The sequence below is a fragment of the Oculina patagonica genome, chromosome 9, assembly GCF_052425735.1.
Source record: "Oculina patagonica isolate OP01 chromosome 9, crgOcupat, whole genome shotgun sequence".
Lineage (NCBI taxonomy): Eukaryota > Metazoa > Cnidaria > Anthozoa > Scleractinia > Oculinidae > Oculina > Oculina patagonica.
This window is the reverse complement of record NC_135766.1, coordinates 10306252-10330975: the sequence shown is the minus strand read 5'-3', so window position 1 is coordinate 10330975 and position 24724 is coordinate 10306252. Positions and strand designations below refer to the sequence as shown.

At 38.7% G+C, this 24724-nt stretch overlaps 1 protein-coding gene and 1 long non-coding RNA gene across 6 annotated transcripts in view; one reads left to right on the top strand and one right to left on the bottom strand.

Moving 5' to 3' along the window:
* LOC144665820 (uncharacterized) overlaps positions 1–24724 on the bottom strand; it is a 100309-nt gene that overhangs the window by 55645 nt on the left and 19940 nt on the right. The gene's annotated exons all lie outside the window — the stretch shown is intronic.
* Positions 1–24724, top strand: part of LOC144665694 (uncharacterized) — a 32342-nt gene that overhangs the window by 540 nt on the left and 7078 nt on the right. The window contains exons 2-7 of one of the 5 annotated variants that reach the window (XR_013573002.1): positions 1096–1419; positions 1723–2040; positions 2301–2573; positions 2999–3232; positions 6613–7660; positions 7810–8375. Coding sequence is in view for 4 of the 5 variants with exons in the window: in XM_078526983.1 (XP_078383109.1) it covers positions 9444–9702; positions 10925–11170; positions 13416–13724; positions 23637–23909 (1087 nt within the window). In the remaining variant the exon portion in view is untranslated. Of the gene's footprint in view, positions 1–1095; positions 1420–1722; positions 2041–2300; positions 2574–2998; positions 3233–6612; positions 7661–7809; positions 9703–10924; positions 11171–13415; positions 13725–23636; positions 23910–24724 lie in introns of those variants that run through there. The other 4 variants (XM_078526983.1, XM_078526982.1, XM_078526981.1 and 1 more) reach the window with 4 other exon arrangements.

The following is a 24724-nucleotide window of genomic DNA, read 5'->3' as shown; positions in this document are numbered from 1 at the left end:
AACAAAAACATAAAACTAATTTAACCAAATTTCACCTTGATGTATAAATGGCAATATTCAGTTAACACGATAAGTTCACCAATCTTTTCTGTAATATCCGATTTGAACTAAATCAATAACTTCCTTGCTCGGGCACCTCGCCGTTCCATCTCCCTGCTTTATCGATACAGCAGCTAATTTGTCGAAGAAAATTACGTACAGTTCACTGAATTAAGATGTTGTTATTACATGTAGCAACATGACTAAAAGAAACTATTGCTCTGGGACGATAATGAAAGATGAAATTTATTTCTTTCAGCTGTTTTTCTTTCATGAATTATTTATGAGTTTGATAAGAAATTCGTAGGTGTATAAATGCATTTAACCTGCGATCAGGCGTTCTTTTTGTGCGGCGGGAGGTAAAAGGATTAGAATATGCGAAATGATAAAGCACAACGACGTTAAAATTGAATTCATTCGTGTTGGGGAAATTTCCTGAGTTATTTCCTACTTTGACCTGTTTCATTCAACGCTAGCAGTGCAAAGTTTAGGAGATATGCCATTATGAAATTGTCAGCACGTGACAACATCACTCAAGTCAGACTTGTACTAAAATTTCTTTCTGATCGTCATTTAAATTACCACTTTTTAAAAGTTGTTCTCATCGGTCAGGAAATATTATTTTTTTTTTCGTCGAAGATAAAAAACCTTTGGAGCAATTTAGCGGATTTAAGACGCTCTGTCTTTTCTCGCAATAGAAACATGCCAAGACCATGCAGTAACCCGGCGTGTATTTTGTTTCATGAAACTAAATATATAGCAGACCTTCACTAACCTTGAGCAAAACTTGACAAATAAAACATGAAAAACAGGAAATACAACAGATGGTTTGCATAGACATATCACAATTCCAAAACGATTAGTGCTGCATCAAGACATTATCAACAAATTGATTATTCTCTTTGCTCTCTTCACTTGTCTGTCGAAATTGTATCGTTATTGAAAAGGAAAATGAAATTTTGACTAGTTTTGGGAATTTAAAAAAAACTGAATTAAAGCATTTTTTGTGTTACACAGAAGTTTATAAAATGTTAATCTCTTCTTTATTCCCCACAGGCAACGGATATAGGAGCAAAATTGTCCGTCGCAGCTTAAAAACAAACAACAACGATTCTGAGCTAAAAGAAGTTGGCGATGGACTTAAGAGATACCTGAGCTCGATTGTTGCGGAATCTTTAAAGTCTTACTGCCTCGCTCCTGGCAGAGTGTGCGTGGCAGGACCCCCCGGACCGAAAGGAGTTCAAGGGAATCGTGGGAAGCGAGGGCCCAAAGGAACCAAGGGTAAAAAGGGAACGAAAGGTATCATGGGAATACCGGGTGAACCCGGTAAACAAGGAATAAAGGGAGATCTTGGAACTTCCGGAGTCAAAGGAGAAAAAGGTAGAGTGTTTTGCTAGCCTTTATTCTCTTTGCTTTTTTTTTTTCTCAAACAATAAGCTATTTTTATTAATTTCAAAATGAATCGGTTCATGTGTAAAAAACCTGGTAAAATGTCTCATCCCAGCTCTAATTAAGAGTCGGTGGCCATCACGTTTTAAAATAGTTGAATCTTAACGTCTATCACAGAACTCATTCAATTATAACTTACGAGATATCTATCAGTAACCCGGATAGAAGGTGACACTGGATCATATTTGTCATTTTTTACCAGCAGATCTTTATTGTAATTCTTTTGTTTTCAAGGAGATGCAGGAACTGCTGGACATCCGGGACCTAAAGGTGAACCAGGGGAGTCCATATCTGCTCCAGAGGTGGTTATATCTCCTGCCTCACTCACTGTCACTCAGAACCAGACCGCCACGTTTTACTGCTCAGCTGATGGTAATCCAAAGCCTAGCGTATCCTGGAGTAAAATAAGTGGCACTGGACTGGTAAATACGGACGGTCCAGATAATAAGCTACACATCAGGAGTGCTGGCTACAATGACTCGGGGAGTTACGTTTGTACGGCGACAAATATCTTGGGACAGGTCCAGAAAGTGGTGAAACTTTTCGTGGAAGGTAAGCTGCTTGGAAATGGAAAAGATGAGAACTTGCAGTCCAAGCCAAGCCATAGCAAATCGAAGCACATGTACTTTTTTGAACACTTTTTGGCCACAACGCAAGAAAAAATGCGCGCATACTCCACTGTACTCCTAGGGTATACTCTCGATCGTTTGTAGGTGTAATCGAATTGCTAGTTTGCGAAATGTTACCCATTGATTTAGTTTGGGTATATTTAGCATTAAATGATTTTCTTTCTTTTCTTTTTTCATATACAGTTCCTCCAAAATTCATCCAGACTCCCAAAAGAGTTTTGAGAGTTGTTGGGAATTCAGCAGGGGTGGTTTCCTGCCGGGCCTTTGGTTTTCCGCCACCAACAATTGTTTGGTCAAGAGGACTTGTTCCGTTACCACAAGGTCGAACCACAGTTAAGAATGGCACAATGACAATCTCTAACTTTGGTTCTCAAGATGCTGGTACCTATCAGTGTAAAGCCACTAACAAGCTGGGATCTGTTAGTACCTTGACAACATTAAATTATATTCATCCAGGTGAGTACTAGATAAAGATATTTTTTAAACATTTTCAACAAATGGCGATGAAAGAAACGACCCTCTTAAAAGTCAGTATCATTTTCGTGCGTTTTAAGATGCTACCGCATCTCTCAAACTTGCATTTGAAATGTGGACGTAAAAAAAGGTTTACTTCCGTTAAAGATCTTTAACTTATGTAGTCAATAACATGTAATACGGAACCGCTTACAGAGAATTTATGTTTACATAAATTGATCAGTTAACGAATAGTACGTTCAGTTCCTTCGGCTTACAAAATAATTAACAATTATTCATCGAAGTGGAGGTGAATAGCACAAAGTGCTTGATAAACATAATCAAATTCATGTTGAGGATTATCATTAAACTTAAGAGCAGATCCCTGAGTAAACAAAATTTCGCTAATACTTTATTTTATTTTATAGATTTATCGATTCTATCAGCTATTTTAGCTGGTAATTCATTTTATCAAAGTCACCTTCATCAATTCCTCACGCCTGCTGTTGGAAGTCACCCTCAGTGGGTGTTATGTTACCGCGCCTCCACTCACGGCTGGGCTGCCAGTACCTTCCACAGCAGGTGTGATGGGAAACGTGACACGGTTACCATCATCAAAAAGGGACAGTACGTGTTTGGAGGATTCACTGATATACCTTGGGGTAAATAGAATATTCCATGTCTGTATTTTATTACATACTAGACCTCAATTTGTAGTAGAGGGAAAGTTTTTCTCGCAGCCAGCAATACCTCGCTCGCATCCCAGGAAGCAAACATACCACACACGGAAGCATACACAAAGAATAAGATTACAACACCTTTATGAGGGACGATTTGCCTAAACTAGAATTACGTGTTGCGTTAATGTGAAGAAACCAAAGTATAGAAATCTGAGGTATATTAAACGTACTGACCACAAAGGTGCTAAGAGGTAACGTTTTTAGTCTTCTTTGCAGTCCTTATATTTGGTTCTTCACTTAAAATTTTGGGCAAAACCCTTGTCTTTCGCAAATTACACGGAAGAGGTATCATCTGCAGTGGCCACACGCTTTAAAGCTAAAAAAAATAATTATAACTCCGGCATTATCACCACTGCTACTGGGCAGTGGCAAGTACTTGCTTTGCTTTCCAGTAATTTGTCGTGTAATTAGACTTGCTTTTGAGTTTAGGTAGAAAATTAAAAGCGTGGTTAAGAAAAAAAGGGACCTTTAGATCGGATTACAAGTACAAGGCCAAGTACGCGAGCGACTTTGGACCTAGCGTTCATGCTTTTGATTATCACGTCTCACATCAATCTTCCACCGTTATATAGTCTTTTATTCAACTATTCAGCGACAGAAAAGAGTGAGGGCTCTAGAATTAAAATTATTTGAATAAATTCGAAAATCGTTCTCGTGCTTAGACTACGTTTACACAAGGGGAATTTTTTTTCCGGATTCTTGACAAATCCGGGATGTTTTACTACCGGATTCGTTTTGGCGTTTACACACAGGCAGGTGAATCTGAAACAAAAACGTGCCAGTTTGGTCGTGTGTCTGGAGATTTTGAATCCGGAATCCAAAGTGAATACTTCGTATCCGAATACTTTTGAATCCGCGATGCTTTGTCGTAGTGTAAACAGCTTTGTAATGAATTCGGATATTTATCATCCTGCGATAATGACTTTTTTCCATCTTCTTGTCGATACTTGTAAATCTACCAAATCTTTTTAATACCCTAGTACTTACTTTTAACACTTTCATACTCTAATCCTTGGTAATCCTTTATGCAGTAGCCTCCTTCATCATCTCTCCAACTAACGTTTTCGGTGGCATTTTGATGTTGACCGAGCAAGAAACTTCTTGGTAATCTTTCCCCTAATTAATGTCCCCAGATTATCGATGTGTGTTAACGGCTCAGAATCCGACTACCCTTTTACTGTAAACGTCTACGAATCCGAATACACTAAATTCGATGAATCCGGAAACATATGCACTAGTGCATGTGTAAACGTAGTCTCAATGTCGCACTCGTACTCGTGCTGCTTTCTAAAGGTGCTTAATATTTCATAAAGAGAAGATGGCATGAACTCCTAACGAATCTAATAAAAAATGGATAAAGATCCGCGAATGATTTTTCGCGACGATCACGTATGTTAGGGGTTACTTTTTGATCTAATAACTTCGACCTCATTCATCATTACTCAAAACATAATTATTACAAAGTTTTTTTTTCTAAAGCATCTCATCCGTCAGGAACCCTAAATTCTTGAATCTGATTGGCTATTTGTACGCCCTCCAGCGGTCCGAATTTTCCCATCCGGACCCCGGGTACGAAACGCATACGGCGTTCCGTACTGGGAACAGCTATTTCCCGAAATAGCTGTTCACCAACCCATGTTAATGTGAAAGGACAAAAAAGTAGCGGAATTTAAGGCCTCGAGGTTTTTCAAAAGGCATGTATTAATTTTGTTCTTGACAAAATTGAGTAGAAGTTTAATTACCGTTCGTTTGTCGAATTAGTTTGTCGTTGTTTGTGCATTTCGCAACGATTTTCATGCCACTGCGGTAAGCTAAGCTGCACCGGTTTTCAGACTCCATATATGAGATAAACTGCTTTGTTTATCTGGCTCTTTTTGCCAAAACAAAACACTATTTGTCATCATTCAAGAAAATGAGAAGTTCTTTGATTGAAAACGGTCATATTAATTCTCGCAACATCGTGCCGTACGTACGACCAATCTACGCATTTCATTCAATTTCACTTTCGCCATTCTTATCAGAATAAAATTATGTTGTCAATAACGCAGAGATTACTTGTTTTAAATACAAGTTTGTTTAGCTTGAGAAACTGCTTTTCAGTGAAAGAATATTTTTGGGTCAGAGAAATTTGCTTAATACCCTGCGAGCGGTTTCTTTCAAGACTGGCCAAAACATTTATCAGGAAATTTGCATGCTTTTCTTGAATATCTTCAGTGTAAATTAAGTACACCTTTTCGCGAGTACGGTTCATTTTTAGCGAAGCTACTTTATTCGGTATTAAATAACAAACAGCATTCTTCCCTCTTGCTAACATGTCGATCGACTCAAAATTAAAATTGCATGAAAGCGCCCGTATCAAGGATTTTGCGACACACTCTTTCTATGTTTTTTTACCAAACAAATTGAAGTAGGAAAAAAAGTTATTTGTCGATTTAGATCGTTCTGTACAAGGATAAACTGTGCCCTTGGATATGAGCAAGACCTCGGGCACAATTTTTCCTTACACAGACCTCCCCCGGACAGCAAATAATATATATGTATTATAACAATTTACTACTGATAAGTCAACCCTCCGGGATGTTCAAGCAAACTTAAAACCCCACCGTCGTTCTATTCTTCTATTTCGGCAAAGTGAAATTATTTTACACTGTGTAGAAAGCCCTTACCTTACTCTAAAAGATGACATAGTTTTTGTTGACGACAACTTGGAAGCGCCCACTTGGATTTGGCATTTTCTTAAAAAGTCAGAAAAAATAACGAAAATTGATGCAAAATCATGCCTGAATGCTTATGGAATGTAAAAATAAACATATCGTAGAATTCTCTTTCAAAAAACTGGGAAAATAAAGAAAAATGTTAAAAATGATTTTTCGCCAAATCTGCTGGTAGTTATGACGCTGCCATGTCAACATAAAATATAATGGACACATGGTTGGCATATAAAAATTTCCGCAAGAGATAAATGAACAGCTAGTGAAAGCATTGTAGAGTAAATCATCTTTTCAAAATTTCAAAAAAACTCATGGAGGGGAGGGGGTGGTCTCCCCCCCCCCCCTGTACGTCAGGGGGTTTAGAACGTTTAACTGTAAAACATTGTTGTTTAAGTTTGAATTCGAGTGAATTAGAATAAGAAAAATAAAACAAGTGAGAAATGCGAAAATAATACAAGTAAAACAAGACATCGAAAATAGAATTCCTGTAAAGTTCCCAGTTCTCACTTTTTGGTCAAGTTTCGCGGATATTTTTTTTTATTTTGAATAATCGTTTGGTAATTATTTTAATTTTTCTTTTCCCCCCTCTAGATTCCAGTAGTGGATACAGTTATACGACCAATTCGTTCATATTTTCACTTCGCAACAAAGAAGGTCTGGCGCCATTCAAGAGCATGGTGACTAGCCCGCGACATGCAATTTACAGGAGGTCAGGTTATGGTCCAACATTTGGTGGAGGACATGACATCTACATTGCAAACAATGCAAACAGTAACACTTATTCATACACAGACTTTGGTCAATACAACTATTACTCTGTTCCAAGTGGAGTACAAGACAAAAGAACAATCCTGGCTGGGTCTTACAAATTCACACCTGATGAGGTGGAGGTATTCTATCTTAGTTGAGTCACGTCAAGTTCCTGTCTCTGACAAGAATCAACACTTCTGAGTATGAACTTAACCTCCTTAAGTATTTCAGACCAAAACCTGAAACTCTCAATACTATAAACTATACAAACTAAAAGGAAATATCTTTCGACACCAGTGCTTGCCATTTATGCAGTACTTTTATTGTACTTATTATAATTCAATTTAAAAGTAAACAATAAATAATTAATTACAACAACGATTTTTAATATATCTGTAAATGTAAAAAACTTAATTCTTGCAATTCATATTGCATTGTAATCTCGGAACATTATCCGACTAAGGTATAAGTCTGATGACACCATATCGCATGATTAATTCTATCAGTAGTGTTAAAATTGTCATTAGATTAATGTTAAATCTTTCACTTGGTTTGTGTTTTAGTTTATTTTATATTTCACCCAGTGGTTCATACAGTCAGTTATTACTGTGTGGCGGATAATTATATAAGCAGACTCGTTTAACAATAAAGCATGATTGAAATATGAGAAAATTAGGTTGTTATACAGTATGGTGCCCTGTTCTCGGCAGCGAAAGATGTAAACTTGTACTTCTTACCTCAGATGAACCGCAGGAAAGTGAAATATAACTTATAACCAGCTTTAGCATTTAGCTTTACACGTGTAAAGCTATCGACATCTAATTCGCCCAAGCAATAACGAAAGTGGAGGCTCCGCTTCAAGGTGTAGTTTTTTCGGTCAGCCAGCCCAGTTGTCAAATAATAATGTAATGTTTAATTAAACTTATTGCAGTAAAAAACTGAATTCCAGAGTAAAATACAAGGTAAAAAAAGTAAACTATTAATTACAATATATATATATACAATATAAGGTTCTATTATAAACAAAAAATCACAAAGTTTGTCGACAACAAATGAGTGTATGTGATTCTCCATCTAAGCAAAGGCTAAACTACGTTTAAATTGTGGAAAAAAAATCGCTTTTACATTAAATTCATTTCTGGCGTGAAAAAAAAGGTGGCCGATAACTGCACCCGATCCAGAACTGGGCCCCATGCTGTAGTGCATTGATATTCAGTTACTTTTGTTCAAATAATAGTCGATAGATTACTTCTCTAATTGGCTGATGGAGGAGTTTGTCAGTATTTAGAAATAGAGTACGCGAGCCCGTGTTTCGTGCTGTTATAATAAACATGTGAAATTTGTAAGAACACGTAGTTTTCGTGATTGAAAGTTGTAGAACCAGCGTTTTTTTAACCCAAAGTTTATTAAACAAAAGTAATTTTGAATCACATTAATTTGCCAGCCGTTTTTCTGTGGTCAGCACCGTGACATAATTCAAAGCATAAGTCTTGAGAACCAAATGTCTAACGCTACGTCTTAGCTTACAAGCAATTTATGAATAATTAAATTCTCAGCTGAAATATAGGTCTGGTACTATGACCGCCCTCAGTTGTTTAACACTGTGATTCGTCTTCATTTACATCCCCTTTTGGTTGTTTATGCACCTGATGTACGCATGTTCAGTGATCAATGAGGACCAGGCTTCGAGTAAACGCCGGTACATCTAAAGGTGCCTAAACATGATTTCAAGGAATATGTTGCAAGGAAATGTCACATCGAAAAAAAATCACAAAGTTTACACACACAATAAAATTAAGCTGGGACATCATTCTCGTTCCCATGTTCCGCCTCCAGTGACGCGTCCGACTGTGCCACAGTGTCTGACTGCAGTAAAAGAAAAAAATATATATTCTTCAAAGTTGAGGTTCTAATTTCACTCTTCAAAGATCGATACAAACCGGTTTTCTGGTGGTTTACTCAATTGTTGCAGCTTTACTAAAAACGATCAACGTGTTTGAAAACAGGTAAATGCGGAGATGTCGGCGCCCATTTGTCAAAGCATTCGGTCAGTGTTGCGAAGCGTTTAATTAAAAGGAAAAATACTCGCTTATTCGAGGAAATAGAAATATATTCACGCGCAGCAACTATTTTATCTATCCTTGCCCATACTTGCTTTTTAATATATACGAAATTCCCCGAAATAGAAACAAAAACTACCTGCGACGTTTGACCGCGGTGAAGCCACTGTGGGATATTCTGCTGTTTCATGTCCCTGCCTCATTTTTCTGTTTGTGCATGTCGTCATTTATTTCCTGCCTACACGACGCTGTGACATGTCTCGTTGGTATCACCAACTGATGAAATAGAAGTATTTAGCATTATCATTTTCGATCGACGCTGTGCCTTGTGAATTTCTGGGATTCGGCGTTTATTCAAAAACAACGTTAATTAGTAAAAAAACAAACTTGACTCAATTAACAACAAACGTAGTTGTGTTAATTTGGCAAAATTCCTCGTTTTCCGGGATCCTGGATCTTTAACTGTAATGTAATATCGCTGATATTCGTTACTAAAGATTTATTTTCGAGTCTTGACCTGCTGAAATCAAACATCACGTACAGTGTTCGTGTGTTCAGCGAAATTCCACTGTTGTAAATCTTCCCTCGCATTTTATTAAGCATCGAGTAGCAATGGATATCTGCGCAACAGAGGCGAAAATAATGTCAACAGAGAAACGTAGCGACAATCTTCACAAGGCTTCCTCCATTTTGTCTTTTGCTGCGATTCTGTTGACGATCGCGCTGTTCGTGAGAATGGAGACAGTGGCCCATGACACGAAAATGATGGATTCAAAATTCACGCTGCAAATTCAACAAATCAAAGATGCTCTGAAAGAACAAGAAGTTACTCATCAAGCTCGTGTGAAAGAGAACGTTGATATTGTCAGTGGTAAGTGATGTAGGAATAAGGATTTGTAATGTTGTTTTATAGACTTCTGCAGAATTAAAATTAAAAGTAGCCTGTTCCAGGCTCTCAGTAGTTGAGGGAAAGCGAAAACCGCGGTCGGACGAGGAAAAAACGAGGGGGACGAAGGTTCCTTCGCTCGCCTTCGTCCCGCCTTATATATTCCCCGCTCACCCGCGTTATTCGCTCTCCCATAACTACCGATAACCTGGAACAGGATAAATTAAAAGGGAAAGTCTTGACAACAATATTCTGGCCTCTTTGGTCTCTTCCTACCTTTACGGGGAAAAAGCAGCTGATTTGTCGACGAAAATTCCGTCTGAAGTTGACTGTATCGATCAAAGTGTTTTGTTTTCTTTGGTAAAGTATTTCAGTATAAATTTAATTTAATTTGATAAGATACAGTTGGCTATCTAAATACTGAGATGATTTAACGAAAAGCGATCAGCATAGCACCACTTCACCCACAAACGCAAAAAATAGCTACAATTTGCTTCATGGAACACTTGCATACAAATTGAAGCTTGGAATGCCGTTGTCATCTTTTCAGCCAGGCATGGTGACATCACATTTTTCAAATCACACTCGTATTGTAACTCGTATTGTCATCTTTAAATGATATTCATCGTTTAGTGCAGCAAGACAACGTTTGAATTCTTTTTAAGACGAAAACCTTTGAAGGCATTCCAGTCTTTTCTCGAAATAATGGAAATATGCCAAGACAAGTCCCTGAGCGTGTATTTTGTTTTAACAGGCCAACCTTTTCAGAACTTTACTGACCTTGGATAAAACTTGGCATTTAAAACATGTAAAACCGAAAATAGATCATGTGGCTTGCATTTAACATATTATGTTATTGTAATTCAATAACTTGGAATGCGTATAACATTTTCAAGTCTACTGATTACCAAACATGTGTGGTGATACATCAAGACCTAATCAGCAAATTGATGACCCTTGTTTTCTCCCAACTCGTCTGCTGGTTATGTATCGTCTTTTTTTTAAAAAAATTGAATTTTATCAAAGTTCTATCTGACTAAAGCGATATCAATGACGTGTTGATTGGGATCGATTTCGTGTAAGAGTCTATCTCAGAGTTGTTGAGTTAATGAGCAAGATAAGAATCGACTGATCACCCCGAGTCATTAATGCTAATATTCCCCTAGCACTATCTAGAACAACATAATAAACCTTCACTTTTCCACAGGCATGAATTCCAAAGGTCACGTTTCACGCCGCAGTGTCAAAACCAACAGTCAGTATCCTGATGCCGTTCAACAAATTAGTGATGGAATCAAGAATTACGTTAGCTCCATTGTTAAGGAGTCCGTGCAGTCTTACTGTCTCCCTCCCGGCAAAATGTGCGTGGCAGGACCCCCCGGATTGAAGGGAATAGAAGGACCTCGCGGTGAACGAGGACCGAAAGGAACTGCTGGAGTGAAGGGTGATAAAGGTATTCAAGGAAAGAATTTAGTCATTGCCTGCAATAATACTCGTTCATCTGCCAATTTCATAAATAATTCGTTTATGAATTTTCATTACCAATTAATTTCCTAGTTAGAAGAAAATTTTTCATGTTCGATATGAAAAAATGCACGCTTGAGGTCTAGAAAAGCTGCTAGTGGATTTCCTAAACCATTAGGCGAGGGCATTTAGCTTCTTTTCTAGACTTTTGTTTTAGAATAAAGCCGCTTTATTATATCTCTAAGATGTCCCGCTGTGATTGGTCTTTTCGGGCCGTTTCTCGTCGGCCCTGTGGGTTCTTCTGTGCCGTGCCTTGGGTGTCTGCGGGTTCCTTCCTCGTCTGCAGTTGGGGCGGGAGCGAGCGAGGGCTGCGGGGGGCTTCCTGTGTGGTGGACGGCGGCGCGGCGGGTGGGGGGACTGGTTCGGGCCTGACGTCCTCGTCCTCGGGGGCGCAGGTTCCGCCGCCCACCTCGGACAAACTAGCATTACGGTCGGCATCTGGGCTTTCGTTTCCTTCAAACTTTAAGTGTTTTTTCCTCATGGGGCTATTTGTCTCGCGGCACTTCGCCAAGCAAGCTTTGTGGTGTTCAGGAACTGCACTGTATCTGTTCCTGTCACTATACTGTACTATTTCGAGTAGTGAGGGGATTAAATGTCGCTATCTCGAGCACGGCCGAAGCGAGCAATGAATTCACTCGTCCTTTCGCCTTGACGTACGTCTCAGCGCTTCCCCACGCTGACTGAATGTTTCTTTGTCAACCTTTTCTCGTCCGTCTGTTCGGATCCTGCTCGTCTCCCGCGCGCTTCCCGGGCCATAAATCGCGGGATCGTCCGTATCAGTCGGTCACTCGAAAAAGAGGTACGTATACGCGAGTCCAAACTTCAGATGTTTGGAACATTCTTGACTTTGAGTGATTTCTCTTGAATGAACGAAAATTTCATTTAGCAAATGCCGCAAAATTTACTTGCCTGGATGACAAAGACAAAGTGATAAAGACCAAGATTTAGCGACGAAGCCTTGAAATGCTATAAACACCTGAGTTTCTCGACCAATCAAAATGCCCGATTTATTCTTAAAATCCTTTAAAAAAATAATGACCGGTAGAATTCCATTGCGCGTATACAGCGGCTATATTCTAAATAAGTATAATTTCCAGAGATAAATTCAAGAATGGAACATTCTAACTAGCCGAGAAGTTCAGTTTATGACGACTTATTCACGGCGCTAGGCGGTGAATATGGCATTCTAAGGCTTGGCTAATAAACCATGCCAACTTTCAGAACCATCCAGGCAAGGAAACATGGCAGCGTTTGCTGAATTAAATTCTTGCTCATTCGAAATTAATAATTCTAAGTCCTGGATGTTTTAAAACATTGGGAATGTTTCAAGTTGACTACCGAGGCTTCTGGGCCGAAAATATTTTCACGAGATGGTTCTCAACGCATTAGAATCGATCGTAGACACGGTGGTTTTGAAGATCGCGCGCAGTCGGAGTATCGCACGCGTTCACATGAGAAACTCAGTTGGATATATCGATTGACAAAACATGATTCCGTTCTCTTCAGACTGGAGTTGCTCATTTCGAGAGGATTCGCACAATTGTTCAGAAGTCACCAACGATTGCACATTTGCAAGCGAGCATTTTTCTGTTATTTTCGTGTTTTCTGCTCTAATTTTGCAGTTCTTTATATAAACCTTTAAAAAATTATACTAAAACGATTAATAGCCTCAGGCTCCTATTGTTGAATAACAAAAATCACTTCGCTTTCGGTTAATAATTGTTAATTATAATATAAAATATTTCTGTACCAATGCTTACAACATGTGTTTAGTACCAGGCAGGGGCTCCTGGTGCCAGGCTAATTTTTGAAATCAATAACGAGCTTGTCAACGAGCTTGTCAAAAAAAAAAGTTATTGCATAAGCAGGCTCAAAAAAGTAACTTCTTTCTCAATAAACTTGAGTTAAATTCTTTTTCGCTCTTATTACCCACTTGTTGTTTTCATCGCTACAATCCACAAATATGACTTCAATTAGGAAAATTAATGTACGGCTTTATCTCAAAGTAAATGACAGCTTCAGACAAACTGCCACAGGGCAGAGACTCCAGCTCATTTATCTGAGTATTATACCCTCCTTCACACAGCAAAGACCAAGATTAACTTAAAATTATTTTTTTGTTTATCGTTTGCAATAAATTACTTATTTTCCCTCCCTTGTCATACGTAATGCAGGAGCTCCTGGGCATCCGGGACCTAAAGGAGAGCCAGGGGAGACCATATCTGCTCCAGAGGTGATTGTATCTCCTGCCTCACTCACTGTCACTCAGAACCAGAACGCCACGTTTTACTGCTCAGCTGATGGTAATCCAAAGCCTAGCGTATCCTGGAGTAAAATAAGTGGCGCAGGATTGGTGAATACGGACGGTCAAGATAATAAGCTACACATCAGGAATGCTGGTTATAATGACTCGGGGAGTTACGTTTGCACGGCTACAAATATCTTGGGAAAAAGTAAGAAAGTGGTGAAACTTTTTGTGGAAGGTGAGATAGACAAAATCAAATATAATTTTCAAGTTTTTGCTGCGCGCAAAAGCTAGTTGTTAAAGGAGCTATGCCACGGTATTAAAATCATTTTTGTGATTAGTTATGAATTGATTTGTAACCTTAAAATAACAGTGTTATAACATAGAAAGCACTCAAAGGAGTAATGAAACGCGCAAATAAACAAAGTGGGTTTAAATTGACGAAGATTAAGACGGATTACGAACGGCAAATTGAAAAAAAAAATGCTCTTCAGTTTTTAAGTTGAGTTGTCCTTAGTAGCACAGGTAGTGAAGATAAAAAGAACACATTATGGGAAAGACGAAAACGTAGTGACATACTGATGGTATATAAATGTTGTAGTTTAAAACAGTTTCATTTTTGAAGAATGGCGAGTCGATCAAGATATGCGTCTTGGTTGTTAGAAAGAAGATTTCTACACTGAAGTGATCCAGGATGTAACCCACAACTATCTTTTTTTGGATCAATTTAGGTTTCTGAGAAACTGCTCACCTACCCCTCCCTAAACCTAACATTTTGCCCAAAGCGATAAGTAAGGGTTAATGTTAGGTTTGGGGAGGGGTAGGTGAGCAGTTTCCCAGAAACCTAAATTGATCCCTTTTTTTTATTTATTTTTTATTTTTTTTATTCTGCATTTAACACAACAATGACAAAACATACTAAAATAACTAACAGTATCGACAATTCACATGAAGCGCGTCAACATTGTCCATTATAACCGTTAAACGTACTAGCAATACTACAAGACTAGAATAATTACTAACAAAAAAATAAGTTACAATGATATACGCTGCTTACATTAAAGTTACTTACAGAAGAATAAATTACCTACAAAAAACTTACGATCATAGATAAATATATAGTTAGCTTACGAAGACAACTCTACAAAATACGATGATGACGAACACACTTATATATTTAACAATTAGATTATGAGCTCGAGATTTCTATCGTGTAATAGTTGATGAGGGCGAAGCCCGAATCAACTATCACACATAGAAATCGAGAGCGAATAATCTAATTGTTTTAGTATAAATCTACTAGACGTTCAAAACTTAACAACAAGACAGGCTCTTGTTTTTATTGAATAGCGATGTAAATAAGTCACACAACACGCGGATAATTGACAACTGCACCACATTGCATTGGCTTCTGTGTGCGCGTTTGCATTTCATTCACGATTTATTGAAACCGTAATATGTCCGAAACTGAAGGAAAAGCCAAGTTTCTTATTGTAAAATGACGATTGAAAGATGTACTGACGTACAAGGGCCCATGGAAGTCAAGTTTTCTTTAAATTCGAAAACGTAAAAGATTAAAAAAAGTTAAGCGAGTTGTTCGCAAGGAAGAAACCACATTGCACTGTTAAGCTTCTGTGTGCGTCTTTGCATTTCATTCACGATTTATTTAAACCGTCGCTTGCTCGAAATTGAACTAAAAGCCAGATTTTCATTGTAAAATGGCAATTTAAAGATAGACTGACTTACAAAGGCCCTTTGGAAGTCAAGTTGTTTTAAATGTTGGAAACGTGAACGATAAGAAATTTATGAAAAGTTGAACGAGTCGCCCGCAACCTTAAATTCGCTTTCAATTTTGTTGTTTTATTTAAGTCTTATTAATGCATTAAAAAACTTGCAGGTCGAATCTGTTTAGCCTTTCTTTTACTGCTCCTCGATGGGACGATGAAACTGTGTTAGTTTGCAAAGACATTTTAAACTTTATTTCCACAAAATGTCTCGGTGAAACGCATCTTTGAATGTTATAAAATTATAGATTCGCCCGCTTTTTAAAGCGTAAATGAATATTAATTGCTTTTCTTACCGTGTAAAATCTTCATTTCATATTTCGGTACAGTCTTTATCTTCTCCAACATCGCCTGGAATAGTAAATAATCCAAATCCTTCTTTACGGTCAATTTAAAAGCGAAAAAGCGGCGACCATTCTGTTGACAACCGCACGCTGTTTCGCTACTCACCTTCTACAACAGAATAGATAGTGAGTAGCGTAGCCAATCAGAGAACAGCGTTCGTGATAGAACGCTAGTAGATTTATACTAATAGCTAACAGTACCGAAATTATTTACTTATAGATTATTAACATGAAAGATACAAACGCGATTACATTGCTCACAAAAAATTAATACTAACAATACTACAAAGCTTGAATATTAAGAGGACATATGCACAAATTTCAAACAAAAATGAAAATTCTTGGCAAGAGCCCTGTAATGGATTTCGCTCATTCTCTTACCATGGGTAGGCCTTAATATAAAATAAATCACAGTTTACTTTGTTTGGCTAAATATCGATTTGTTTTCGAGAAAATCGATAATTCTAAAATCCAGCAAAATTGACGCTTTCGGAGCTCAAAATTTATGCCGAGTTTGTTAGCTTCGCGTCGAAAAATAAAGCACTCTGGAAGAAAAATACCTATTTAATATCGAAGAATAACATCAAATTAGTACGTCGAAAGCAATTTCTGCTCTTAAAGTCCTTTTATTTACAAAATATAATTAAGTTTATTCGACACACTTTTGATTTAATTCAAAATAGGTCAAACTTATCGCTTTATTTAAGTATGAGCGAAGCGAAATAAATGGCCGAAAATTTGGTATTAGACAGATAAATGATTGTTCTTTTCGATACTAAAAGGATTTCCTGGAGAAATGATTTAGTGCGATGCTTTCAGATCTCAAAGTTGCTTAAAATTCGTTAATTTAACCGACCGTGACATTGTTGATCTTATCAACATTATGTAAACATTCCACGCAAAGGTTAATTTTCCCCATGTGAACTTCAACTGAGTAAAATAAAAACATAGACTTGCTTACCGTGGTGTTCGCTGATACATTGTAAATCCTGTTTTCCTCATTTACGACAAAACCTAAGCCCTCGGCGAAGCTGTTATCCAATTTTCTTGACGCGCCATTTGTAACTGATTTCCACGTCTTAAAGTGACAGTTCTTTTCCATGCATTCTTGAAAACAGTCCTGAGTCTTAACTGATCAGTGTAAACAGGAATACGAAGTACTTTGCTTTAAATCAACTTAAAGCTTAGCAGCAGTGGTAGATAAATCGATACGGCCGGCGAATCTTCGTTTCGAAAACCGCCATTTGAGATTTGTCGCCCCTTTGTCCTGCGGTATGCAGATAATTAATTCACACTTGAGTAACTTCCGGCACATGAAATCGACAACCACCGTGACCAGAAAGCACCCTGCTTTTTGGTGATTGGTTGAGGCACTATTTTTATCATTTTAACATAAGCTCTCAATGAAAAACTTTTGGGCTGAGAGAGTTGTTAAATGGTTGTTAAATGGTTGCATGAAAGCGCTTTTAACTTCCGGGTCGAAAGTTCTTCTGTTGCGTTGCTTCGCTTTGCTGCATATTTTTTATCCAGTTCTTACCCTTGTTCAAATTCTTGATTAGGCTAAGGCAAAACAGTTGTAGAGTCAACTCTCCCTTATTGAAGATCTCTATAAGACGGACACCTGGTGTTAGTCCTGTCCTTGCCGTTTTTTCAGTCATTTTTATACTCTAACCAGCTAGGCTACGTTTACACGGGACCGGACCGGAGCCGTTCCGAACTGGACCGGACCGGATCGGCCTCTGTTTACACGGAAGCGTTTGGCACCGATCCATGTGTTTACACAAGACGGTTCTGGAACCGGTCCGGAACGGTTCCATAACTTGACCTGCAAAATAGCAGGTCCAGTTTTGGTTCCGTCCCGCACCGGTTCCAGAACGGCCCCGTGTAAACAGAAGGCCTATCCTATCCGTGTAATTAGAAGGCATATCCTATCCGAAAATCGGACCGAAACGTTCCGGACAGTAGCAGTGGTTGATAAATCGATTCGGCCGGCAAATCTTCTTTTCGAAAACTGAGATTTGTCGGCCCTTTGTCATGCGGTGTGCAGATAATGTATTTCACACTTGCGTAACTTCCGGCACATGAAATCGACAACCGCCGTGACCAGATCCCAGATAGCACCCTGCGTTTTGGTATAGTATTGGTTGAGGCACCATATTATTGCTATATTAATATAAGCTCTAAATGAAAAACTTTTGGGCTGAACATGTTATTAAGTTTCACTTTAGGTAGCTACCGTTTGTGAAAGTTGCTAAATAGTTGCATGACAGCGCTTTTAACTCCCGGGTCTAAGGTTCTTCTGTTGCGTTGCTTCGCTTTATAGTTTTTTTTTGTTCTTACCTTTGTCCAAGTTCTTGATTAGGTCAAGGCAAAACAGGTGAAAGCAAAATCTAAGATGTTATCGTTGGATCCGTCTTCCGTGAATGTTAAAAAATATGACCATGTATATATTCTGTTGGGGTCCGGCGTAAACAAGGGAAGGTGCCCCCCGCCAGAGCTTGCGGGGAGGGACAAGCGCCTCGCCGTCAGGGAACCCAAATGTTTTAAAAATATCATAGTCATTATATAAATATTTTGTTTTTAAACCTGTTTTCCGGTGTGTTTTTGAGTTGATTTGGAAGCTATTAGGGGAAAACGGTTTAAGTTTCAAATATTATGCGCAGTCTATTCCTTCATAAATAAGACGGTTATAATTATAATACGACTCAAGTTTCCAAACAACAAGAGATATAAAGTAATAACTTTATAATCACCTTAATTCTCAATTCAATAGGCGAACTTTATTAGGAAGGAGTTGTCGAAGCTGGGGTATTCCCCAAAAATGGCTCTGTGCCGTCCAATGAGGTCGTGGTTTTGGGTTCCCGATCTAGAACGGGATTTTCAATATCAGACGATATCTAGAACGAGATATGGTATTTTGAACACACAAAAGTTCCAAAATATCAGCAGCCAAAACGGGGTGACTTGTTTCTAGAACGCGGTATCTTTTGAATGCAAGTTCTTTCTAACTGAATACCAGAGGCCCTTCCAATTACGCTGGTAAAAAGGGAATGTTATGCTTCTAACAATGCTTGTTTTTTGTCCGATATAATGCTCAACTGTAATCATGCTCATTTTTTTTTAATAATGCTACTTTGGTATAAATGCTTTGTTGTACTTTGCAGAAATAAATACAAAATATGGCATCACGTCAGAAGTCCATAACAAACTTCTGATTACGTGTACTTTTCTTCACCTAGCTTAATCTAATGAAGTGAAAAGCACCCTTTCCTTAATTTTTACACCAATAATTTTTTATACAGTCATAAATGTTCAGCGTTTTATTATAAATTGTTTACCGTGACTGGTATTACAACTGCCGCCAAGCGATATATTTTGGTTCGCTGTTGGAAGCCGTTGTTGCTATAGACGCCAATTGTTTCACGCAGAGGCTTTCTCATTGTGGTTACGGAAGGTGTTGTAATATGTCAAAAATGCTGTGGATCGAATGATCGGAATTACGAAAGATCAATTTTCTTTCTAGGCGGCAGAATAAATTAGAATATTTCGCGGGAACATGTATACCTGGCGGCAATTCACAATTAGTTTTGCTTGAGCTGATTTATTTCGAGCTACTTGATGACTTCGATTTCGTAAGGCGGGATGTTCTTGAAGTAGGAATTTTCGCTTATGACAAGATAATCGGTTTGTGGATCGATACATGTTTTGGCAAAGTCGAAATGGCTATCTGATCCGGGCGCTGGTGCCGTCAACAAAATCATTCGCCTCTCAAAACATTATATTTCGAGATCTTGTTGACGGGTGCCGATGTACATAGCTTTCCCTTTGAAGGGGCATGATAAATCGTTCGGGCATCGATGAAAAAGGCCTGTTTCATTCTTGTGCGAAAGCACGCGCTTAATATGTGTGCAACCCATCGAGTTGATTTTATTCAGCTCACTCTTCGTCCATTCGGTTTCCGGCCATCGTGAAGGAGGATTCCAGGTAAGTCAGTTACATTGTATATCAAAAAGTATCCGGCAAAGAAAAGTTAATAGCCATGCATAACTTAAATGAAAATAATCCAATCAATAATAATGCTCATTACTGTAATGTCGATTACCAAAACACTGATTTGCTAGAAATCATAGTTTATAGCCATTTGCGCAACGCTGAATTCTACTCTCCAGTAAATCGGTAAATTTGTTTGCGTGCTATATGCTACAGCATAACCCACTGCACTGGCCACATATCAACCAGACCAACGGTAGTAACGATTATTAATCATGTTAATTTGAGATATCAATATGATTTCCTTTATACGTCGGTACATTCCTTCACATTAAGCGGTATACTATTAAATAAATAGCCAGAGGTACTAATCATACATTTCGATGTAACTTAAAAAATCTAAGCACGCAGCTTAATTTTTTGTCCATCAGAACTGGCGGGTGGCACGCCTCAAACAGTTCGATGTAACCTAAAAGAACTAAACACGCAGCTTAATTTTTTGTCCATCAGAACTGGCGGGTGGCACGCCTCAAACAGTTCGATGTAACCTAAAAGAACTAAACACGCAGCTTAATTTTTTGTCCATCAGAACTGGCTGGCGGCACGCTTCAAACAGTTCGATGTAACCTAAAAGAACTAAACACGCAGCTTAATTTTTTGTCCATCAGAACTGGCGGGTGGCACGCCTCAAACAGTTCGATGTAACCTAAAAGAACTAAACACGCAGCTTAATTTTTTGCCCATCAGAACTGGCTGGCGGCACGCCTCAAACAGTTCGATGTAACCTAAAAGAACTAAACACGCAGCTTAATTTTTTGTCCATCAGAACTGGCGGGTGGCACGCCTCAAACAGTTCGATGTAACCTAAAAGAACTAAACACGCAGCTTAATTTTTTGTCCATCAGAACTGGCTGGCGGCACGCCTCGAACAGTTCGATGTAACCTAAAAGAACTAAACACGCAGCTTAATTTTTTGTCCATCAGAACTGGCGGGTGGCACGCCTCAAACAGTTCGATGTAACCTAAAAGAACTAAACACGCAGCTTAATTTTTTGTCCATCAGAACTGGCTGGCGGCACGCCTCAAACAGTTCGATGTAACCTAAAAGAACTAAACACGCAGCTTAATTTTTTGTCCATCAGAACTGGCGGGTGGCACGCCTCAAACAGTTCGATGTAACCTAAAAGAACTAAACACGCAGCTTAATTTTTTGTCCATCAGAACTGGCTGGCGGCACGCCTCGAACAGTTCGATGTAACCTAAAAGAACTAAACACGCAGCTTAATTTTTTGTCCATCAGAACTGGCGGGTGGCACGCCTCAAACAGTTCGATGTAACCTAAAAGAACTAAACACGCAGCTTAATTTTTTGTCCATCAGAACTGGCGGGTGGCACGCCTCAAACAGTTCGATGTAACCTAAAAGAACTAAACACGCAGCTTAATTTTTTGTCCATCACAACTGGCGGGTGGCACGCCTCAAACAGTTCGATGTAACCTAGAAGAACTAAACACGCAGCTTAATTTTTTGTCCATCAGAACTGGCGGGCGGCACGCCTCAAACAGTTCGATGTTACCTCGAAGAACTAGCTAGAACTAATCACGCAGCTTAATTTTTGTCCATCAGAATTGGCGGGCGACACGTCTCAAACAGTTCGATGTAACCTTAAAAAAACTAATCACGCAGTTTAACATTTGTCTATCAGAACTTGCGGGTGATACGCCTCAAACAGTTCGAGGTAACATAAGGACTACTAACGCCTCATCTGGTTCGATGTTTCCACTATTGTTTCCTATTTTTTTATCAGTGTAGAGAATCTGACCGCCAAGTACGAGCCGCCAAGCAAAAAATAAATAATTAAACAGAACTAAACAGGGTAATGTTTTTAAAACAGCTTTATTGGGAAACTGTTCATAAGATTTTTAGGAGCAGGGCTAATGGAAAACGCACCCGTTATTTCCCGAAAGCTTTTACAATCTATTGCTTTTCATTCGTCTTGTAAATTGCTGGAAGCGATTGATATTGTACAAGTCATTGCGCTTAAATTGCGCGGTTGGGTTTCTTAAGCGTGCAAGGCGTTGACGTGTGATTGAAATTACGCGTTCATTAACCAAAGCGTTCAAGCAATTCTTGCTGTGAGATCTGTCAGCGACTTCTATTGTTTTATCTTTAGTCCGGATCAAAGTTCGGTCATTTCAAATGACCGAACTTCTCGTATCTAAGGCTTGCGTCTTGTCATATACATGATATATGGTCCCTTTTTTCCCCACCCCTTCCCCACCTTTCCTTCCCGCTTTTATTTCGCCCAATCCTCCACAGTAGAAAGAAGGAGAGCTTGTTTACAGGCTAGACTACACAGCGGAATATATATTTTTAACTGACATTCACGGGAGACGGATCCAACGACGCCATCTAAGGCTTTGTGTAAAGCCAACTCTCTCTGAAACGGGTACCTTCGGGACCGGCTCCAACTCAGTTCGTCTAAAAGAGATCTCCGTCTTATAGGGATTTAACGTCGTTTCAAATTTTCCACTGAAGAAGGGACAAGAATTTGAACAAGGGTAAGAACTGGATAAAAAATATGAAACAAAGCGAAGCAACGCAACAGAAGAACTTTCCACCCGGATTTCATGCAACCATTTAACAACTCTCTCGAACGGTGGGTGGCTAACTGAAGTGAAACTTTATTACAAGTTCAGCTCAAAAGTTCTTCATTGAGAGCTTATGTTAAAATGATAAAAATAGTGCCTCGACCAATATTTCGAAAAGGAGGGTGCTATCTGGTCACGGTGGTTGTCGATTTCATGTGCCGGAAGTTACTCAAGTGTGAATTAATTATCTGCATACCGCAGGACAAAGGGGCGACAAATCTCAAATGGCGGTTTTCGAAACGAAGATTCGCCGGCCGTATCGATTTATCTACCACTGCTGCTAAGCTTTAAGTTGATTTAAAGCAAAGTACTTCGTATTCCTGTTTACACTGATCAGTTAAGACTCAGGACTGTTTTCAAGAATGCATGGAAAAGAACTGTCACTTCAATACGTGGAAATCAGTTACAAATGGCGCGTCAAGAAAATTGGATAACAGCTTCGCCGAGGGCTTAGGTTTTGTCGTAAATGAGGAAAACAGGATTTACAACATATCAGCGAACACCACGGTAAGCAAGTCTATGTTTTTATTTTACTCAGTTGAAGTTCACATGGGGAAACTTAATCTTTGCGTGGAATGTTTACATAATGTTGATAAGATCAACAATGTCACGGTCGGTTAAATTAACGAATTTTAAGCAACTTTGAGATCTGAAAGCATCGCACTAAATCATTTCTCCAGGAAATCCTTTTAGTATCGAAAAGAACAATCATTTATCTGTCTAACACCAAATTTTCGGCCATTTATTTTGCTTCGCTCATACTTAAATAAAGCGATAAGTTTGACCTATTTTGAATTAAATCAAAAGTGTGTCGAATAAACTTAATTATATTTTGTAAATAAAAGGACTTTAAGAGCAGAAATTGCTTTCGACGTACTAATTTGATGTTATTCTTCGATATTAAATAGGTATTTTTCTTCCAGAGTGCTTTATTTTTCGACGCGAAGCTAACAAACTCGGCATAAATTTTGAGCTCCGAAAGCGTCAATTTTGCTGGATTTTAGAATTATCGATTTTCTCGAAAACAAATCGATATTTAGCCAAACAAAGTATACTGTGATTTATTTTATATTAAGGCCTACCTATGGTAAGAGTATGAGCGAAATCCATTTAAGGACTCTTACCGACACATGTTTGACCGTAGGAAACCTGTGCTCTTAAGAGATACAACAGATAGGAGCATATCTAAAAAAGAAGAAAAAAAAAGGAAAAAAAAAAGACAGTTACAGTTGTCATGCTGTTCAAATAGTTCAAATAATAATGAAGCCATCTACACAACTATCTCATTTTTGGCTGTACTCTCGTATAAGATCAATTGCGTTAACTATATGATGTGATTATTGTTAATATTTTCTTTCTTTCTTCTGATTTGATTTCATTAGTTCCTCCACAGTTCATTGAGACTCCAGAAAGAGTTATAAAAGTAACAGGCAATACAAACGCCTCAGTTTCTTGTCGAGCCTTTGGTTTCCCTTCACCAGCAATTAGTTGGTCAAGAGGGTTTATTCCGTTACCTCAAGGTCGAAGCACAGTTAAGAATGGGACACTGAATATCTCCAACTTTAGTCCTCAAGACACTGGTCTTTATCAGTGTAAAGCCACCAACAAGCTGGGATCTATTAGTGTATTGACGACTTTAAATTATGTCCAACCAGGTGCGTAGCAGTGAAGATTGATTGGACCTTTTTTGTCTCGTATATGTATCTATGACTATGCCAGACTTTGTGACAGGCGGGGACGTTCGTCGGGAAATTTGAATAACAATAATCACTTCGACCACGACCAATCTGGGCGTGGCTTAAACTTTAGTTGTTCCCTATAAAACATTGATTGGGAGGTGCGGCGGCCTAATGGTTAGTGCACCGGACTCCGGATTGAGCGTCCGGGTTCGAGACCTGGCCAGGTTCACTGTGTTTTTATTGGGCAAGACACTTTACTCTCATAGCGTCTCTCTCCACCCAGGTGTATAAATGGGTACCGTCGACATAATGCTTGGGGGTAAGGAAGGGGGGGGGGGGGGGGGTACCCTGCGATTGACTAGCATGCCATTCAGGTGGGAGTAGAAATATTCGAGGCTTCCCTTTTTTATAAAGCATTGTAAAAAAGATAGACAAAGAGAGCTGATAGTGACTATTAACATTGTTTCATTTCCACCCTCCCCTTCACACCCACGTACGTAAGCCCTTCCCCAAAATAAGCCCAGCTGAAAGGGAAGTTAGACAAATATAAGCTCTCGGCATGGAATTTTACGGTATAGAAGAGCGAAGGACCTTTTCAAAAACAGCGCTCATCTAGCTTTCTTAACAAAAAAGCAAACAAATCATGAACTGAAGATAGGAAAAATCATCACGGGGCGTGCTCGGGATATCGCTAGTTCAAAGAAGGTTGTTGGGTTTATATGGTCCTATTTTGAGGCCGTGTTTTTCTTAATCTGAACTAAATTATACTAATTAAGATCATGAAATATTTA